Source organism: Syzygium oleosum, unplaced genomic scaffold (assembly GCF_021117445.2).
Source record: "Syzygium oleosum isolate NSW1041296 unplaced genomic scaffold, Sole_v2.1 Sole_v2.23, whole genome shotgun sequence".
Taxonomy (NCBI): Eukaryota; Viridiplantae; Streptophyta; class Magnoliopsida; order Myrtales; family Myrtaceae; genus Syzygium; species Syzygium oleosum.
Window position 1 is genome coordinate 717,764 of NW_026607507.1, and position 6,580 is coordinate 724,343.

The 6,580-nt window shown below is 40.7% G+C and overlaps 1 protein-coding gene across 1 annotated transcript; it reads left to right on the forward strand.

The window, feature by feature from the left end:
- Window positions 1–3,252: 3,252 nt before the first annotated feature.
- On the forward strand, window positions 3,253–5,903 carry LOC115674873 (uncharacterized). The gene is made up of 3 exons (XM_030597392.2): window positions 3,253–3,683; window positions 4,862–5,091; window positions 5,391–5,903. Exons 1-3 carry the CDS (start codon window positions 3,332–3,334, stop codon window positions 5,667–5,669), a joined length of 861 nt encoding a protein of 286 aa, XP_030453252.2. The 5' UTR covers window positions 3,253–3,331; the 3' UTR covers window positions 5,670–5,903.
- Window positions 5,904–6,580: the final 677 nt, after the last annotated feature.

Genomic DNA, 6,580 nt, shown 5'->3' on the forward strand with positions numbered 1-6,580 from the left:
AAGAAATATGGCAAGCTACTAGGGTCACAATCATTAATAAAATCCCCTGAAGACGCCGGCTCGAAAATTAGTTAGAGAACTTTAACTCGTTTTGCCAATGCAAAACTAATCCATATTGATGTAAGACTGATATGAGATATTCAGGTCGAACCATAACGCAAATCTACCTAAATTGTATCCTCTATTTTGATGATGCAAGACATTGTCCACCCATTCCACATATCTCGCCCTCTCCTTTTCTGCCAACTCGGGGTTATTTTTCATCCTGGCCAACAAGTCGGACCGGTCGAAATCAAGGTTGGTGACCCGACAAGTAGACAAATGCCTCCACCTTCGGGAAAGAAGACAAGTCGCTTGTGCTTCTCTGGATGTCAGAAGAGACAATATGAAGCCTATGACATCTTCGGGCAAACAGCTGATCCGATCCTTCGGGTCGAGTTGCACCGAGAGAGAAACAAAGCAAGGTTAGAAAAATCTCAAAACATAAGCAAAAGACTCAACTTCCTGTCAAGAACATGCATTTCCATGAACCCAACCAAGAAAAAAGCACAGCTTTTGCTCTATCAGATGATACATTCAACTGAGAATCCTCCATGGTAATCTGAGACGTGTGTATGCAACGTTGGCTTAGCGAGCAGAGAGAGAGAGAGAGTCTTGTTGCGACTGGTTCCAAGCTCAAAAACGAAAAGTTACCTTGCCGGCAGGTTCGTCGGCTTCGGAATCAGAGGGGAGCCTCTTTGGAGATGGAGAAGCCATGAACGCCGGCACCAGTTCACCTTGCAGTTCGTTTTCTTCTTCTAGCTTGACCCGATCACATACCGTGTCCTCAGGTAAAATTCCTAAAACACCCTCCGATTGGATATCTTTTTCAAATTTCCTGATCAGATATCTTTTTTCAAACCATGTATACAGGGATTCTGGCCAAAAAAAAAAAAGAATAAAAAAACCATGTACGAGGATTAACATTGTGAAAATTATATTACCACCAAAAAAAAGTCGTGAGAAATATATTATCGCTAATGGCATGTCTTAAATAATTTTTATTTTTTCACTTTGACTTTTTTCAATACGAGATACTCCAAAATATCATATTGAGATTTTAAAATGAGCAATGAAATATGATAATCTAATTGTTATCGTGAGATTCAAAATTTTTACCTAATTTGCGTTGTACTCATCCGCCCGAATCGCTTTTCAATCTCGAGCCGAACCACGGATCAGAGGCTTAATCCATCGTTCATATGATATAATTGTACTTTTAAAAAAAAAAATTTAAGATCCGATTGCATGTTTATAGATTACACCCAAGAAAAAGATGGCTTAGATCACGACCTTCAATCAAAGAAAAACCCCTAACAAACAGTACGACCTGTTCGCCAATTGCTAACCAAATTCTCGAGCATTTGCGTTATCATCTAAAATCAGCTTCAACTGAAATTTCCCTTTCCTATAGAAGAGCTCGTCATCTTCCGACCTGACGAACAATCTCAGGTTTTAGGCAAAATTCCTAAAACGCCCTCCGATTGGATATCATTTTCAAATTTCTTAATGAGCGATATCTTTTTTAACCATGTGAAGGGATTCCGACAAAAAAAATAATCATGTATGAGGAAAAACACCCTCCGATTGGCCATCGCCGGTGGTCGGTGGTTGGCTACTAGTGAAAAGAAAAGCAAAAAAAAAAAAAGAGAAAGAGAAAGAAAAAGAAAAAAAATGAGAAAATTTTATTTATAAAATTGTTCACGTTAGCAATGGTCATGCCACGTAAAGGAGCTGGCATCTATTTTGACGATTTCTGGTTATAATTGGCCGAATGAATTAGATCGACAAATCGTTAAAAATTTTAGGATTCAATTGGCCAAATTATAATATTTATGATTGAATTGGCACAAAAACAATATTAATTTCCCCTATTAGCACACACATATGACTTCTTTTTTTTTTTGGTCTCACACACATATGACTTGAGTGCATATGATATTCATAGCCAAATATATGGAAAAAGTACAACAAAAGTCTTAAACCTATTGCACTTGTGCTAATTCAATCATAAATTTTTCAATTGTGCCAATTGAGTCTTAAAATTTTTCACATTTTTCCAATTGAGTACAAAATATTTAGGACTAAATTGTTAAAAGGTTTAAAAATCAATTAGTACAATTGAAGAATTTAAGACTGAATTGATATAAATGCAATAAGTTGAGGACTTTTTCGGTACTCTTCCCTCGTATACATGGCACTTATCTATAACGAGCAATAAAGAATTTAATTTGGTTTGTTTACATTCCAGCTATGTCATTTGTCATGGAATCAATCGGCCACACGTTTCTTTGGCGTCCAGATAAATGATTTTTTTTCTGGAGGTCGTTTGATTGATCTCGGAAATTTCTCATTTTTGGATAGATTACTTGTTAGATTGATCTAATAAAGGTCACACATATGTGGACTAGGCTTGTCCACACGTCCACCTTTGCCCCATTCGCACATGTGACACGACCCAATGACACCTATGTAACCTCAATGTGATACTTCAATAATTTGCATAATTTGGGGGAGCAAAAGATTAAATGCATGGGGGAACCTAGTTATACCCGACCTCTTCGAGATAGACATTCAAAATGTTTTGAGTCGACACGAATTGCAAACGCGATTATGATATGCCGATGTGAATTGCCAGCTCTAATCTGAACTCGTCTTTCGCCACGACGGGTCAAATCGAACGCGCACGGGCCTCCAGGAATGACCCGACTTTGGCTTTTGGGAGCTGATTCGGAGACTACAATTTCACTTCGTCTCGAAAAAAGATGGAAGTTGAGTTCAAGTTTTGAGTGGCTCTGGCTTTGCAAATTCTTAAGATGATTAGCGGAGTGAGAGATTCCATCGCGGTTAGTCATGAAGAATATGTTCATCATCGATAATAATTGATTCCTAAATGTTTTCACGAATAATGAAAACGTTTATCGTTTATTCATTTTTGTAGGCAAATCTTTAGAGTTTCTCTTTTTGATGTAGAGCACACGAGCTGTTTATTTATAGTCAAATTTAAACGGGAACGGCCCATTTATATACTTATTGCGGACGTGCAACATACAAATTGATCATTTTAATCCGTTTATGATAAACTTAGGTATTATAATAAACATGTTATCGTCATCTACAGTCCATGCACTAAATTTTTTTTTTTTTTTTCAAAAAAGAGCAGCAGCTTCTCAATAATTGCAGCCGAACACAAGTCAAACCTATCCCTCCACATCCTAGTCAACCACATCCGCGAACGACTGCCCCTTTGTCTTTCGTCACAGATTCTGTTACGGAAGATCTCCCTCGAGAAATGGGATCTCCGGCGGCCGACCACCTCGAGCCGTGGCGCGACCTCCGCGGCAAGGTGGTGATGGTGACCGGCGCCTCCTCCGGCCTCGGCCGCGAGTTCTGCCTCGACCTGGCGCGCGCCGGCTGCCGCGTCGTCGCCGCCGCGCGCCGCGTCGATCGGCTCAAGTCCCTCTGCGACGAGATCGACGGCCTCGGCTCGCCGCCGGGCGCCGAGGCCGGGTCGGGCGGCCGGCGAGCCATGGCGGCGGAGCTCGACATCGCGGCCGGCGGGGCCGCCATCGAGAGGTCCGTGGGGAGGGCTTGGGATGCGTTCGGGCGTATCGATGCGCTGATTAACAACGCCGGGGTTCGCGGTAAAACTCTTCCTGCTTAACTTGTTTCGAATTCCAGTTTCTCCATATCTATTTTGTGCTAATAGTTGCTGAAATGGAGGAGGAGGCTGACATGATACTGGCTTGTCGTGTCGTTACGTGTTTGAGGAATTTCACCTGAGCTCAATTTTCAGTTTTACTTGCATTAGTTGATGGCTGCATTGGTTTACGCCATAATTTGAATCAGTGTGTTTGATTTGACATCGTGCCTTTCGATGTTGAAGCTGTCCGAGTACTCCAATTCGAACTTTAGACCGAATGGGTATTTGATTTGCGAGTAGAGAATAAGGAAATTATCTGACTGCCTGTTAATTCTCTGCGTCGCGTTCAACCAGAAAACTACATTCGGTTGTGCTTTCATGATCTTTAGACAGCGATCATACGGTGGTGGATGTCTAAGCAAAAGAAAGATCCGATCTTACCTGGGATGTCATTATCATGATAATGTATGTTCCGGTATCACAGAGTCCTTTAGAAAGATCTCTCTGTGAATCTCTTCCTTTTGCAATCGACTGGCTCATGTGAGTCCTCAGTCACCACACCATCGTGTAAGCATTTAGAGGAGAACGTATGTCGTATCGCGCGGCTGCGTATCAAGCACAAGATTCCATTGAAAGCAGAGAAATTGATGCTTATTCTTTTCCACATACCACCTAGACTGATGACTCATGGTCCTTTGGAGTATTGCGGATACACATACGAACTAGTGCAAATTAAACGACCTTTGATTCTGATTGAGTATGCCGGTTTTTTAATACGTTCAGCTCAGATATGGCCTTTTACCTGCGTCTGGATTCAATCAACCGAACTTCTTTGCTCAATAAGTGTTAATGACTGTTGTCTCTTTCTTTCCTTGTTTTTGACTCGTCAGCAACACCTTCATTTTCTTAAGTCCACTGCAGGCATCTTTGTGGGATTTACATGCTTCACACGCTCCTTTTGCCAATTGAAGTTTGCATCTATAAGCGAAATTTTTTTTTTTTTGTATTTTGCTATGGGGCCGGTACATACTTGCAATTCAGCACGATCACTGCATACTCGCCCTTGCTTGTTCCATTCTCCTAATTATATGCCTTTTTCTTTAGATGTGCTTCTTTAGGCAATTAATCATCCAAATTCTGGAATAGCACATGAAATGATCGTTCTTTCTTGCGACCCAGGATCTGTAAAATCTCCACTAGATTTGTCTGAGGAGGAATGGAATCATATTTTCAAGACAAACCTGACAGGATCATGGCTGGTGTCAAAATATGTGTGCATACGCATGCGTGATGCTCACCAGGGTGGATCCATTATCAATATTTCCTCTATTGCTGGTCTGAATCGAGGACAACTTCCTGGGGGCATTGCATATGCTTCTTCAAAGGCAGGCCTAAATACTATGACAAAGGTATAGATAACTTTAACATGGCAGGCAGTCAAGTCATTTGCTTTCCGATCGAATAATTTTCCGCTATACATGTGGAAAAGCAAGTTTTCCCTTTCAAAATAGAATCACTGGCTGCAAAAACTTCCTTTAAGCTTTTAGCAAACATGGTTTTGCCTTGGAATACAGTTATAGGACTCCTTTATGGATCCTATCAACTTTCTATTGCTTTGAGCTTGGTTTGCGGGTTTCACATGGTTGTCTAGATTCCATGAGACAACGGGAACAAAGTTTTGACCAAATGATGATATCATTGATAACAGGTCATGGCCCTGGAACTTGGGGCACACAAAATCAGAGTGAACTCAATTTCGCCCGGACTTTTTAAATCTGAGATCACGGAGGGTCTCATGCAAAGGGACTGGCTGAATAATGTGGCTGAGAGAACCGTCCCCCTGAGAACATTTGGGACCTCTGATCCGGCTTTGACGACGCTCATCCGCTACTTAATTCACGACTCCTCGGAGTACGTCACGGGCAACATTTTCATCGTCGATGCGGGGGCCACCTTGCCAGGAGTCCCTATCTTCTCTTCGCTATGAAGGGTATGACACCGGTACTTTTCCATGTGGCGAGGCAATCCCAAACAAATTATCAGAGTTCCTTTGCTGCGGGATCTTAAGTGTTCTTAGTTCTACTATGTTTACTTGGATCTAAGTGTTGCTAATATATGTGTTGATAATGAATAATCTGGCTTCAGCCATTTGAATTCCACCGGTACTGCAATCAAACATTATTAGGTTGTGATTCTAAGAAGATGAGCACAACCCTGACTATATATATATATGTCCTTTTGGTCTCTGCAGTTGAATGAATGAACTTCGATCCTGGCCTGGCATGGAAAACGGGGTATGTCTTCATGAAAACAGAGTAGACCGATTATGAAGAAGATATATAGATGTAGAGGCCTGTCTTTCATGGTTAGTCACCGCGAAGGAGATGAACTGTAAAATTAGAATTAGCCACATTTCAGTTGAGCAAGCAATATATCCTCCTTATCTCTCAACATTGGCAATTTTATCGGCAAGTCGTAGCCATCCAAACCCAAACGGGAATTAGTTTCGATGTTACCATCGTTTTGCCGATCAACATGGAAGAAAGGGAAGCCAAAACCACTCTTCAAATCAAAAATCGAAGTCAAATTAGAGAGAGGAGTAAGAGAAAGAGAAGCCAAAATCAATCGTAAATTGAAAATCGATGCCCAACTAGATAAATAAGCGAAAATCACTCTTAAAAATGAGAATCAAAGCCAAATTAGAGAAAGAAGTAAGAGAAAGAGAAGCTAAAATCACTCTTAAAAATAAAAATCGAAGCCGAATCAGAGAAAGAAGTAGGAGAAAGAAAAGCCAAAATCAATCTTAAAAAAGAAAATCGAAGCCGAATAATTAAAAAAGAAAAGCCAAAATCAATCTTAAAAAAGAAAATCTTAGTCGAATTATTAAAAAAAATAAAA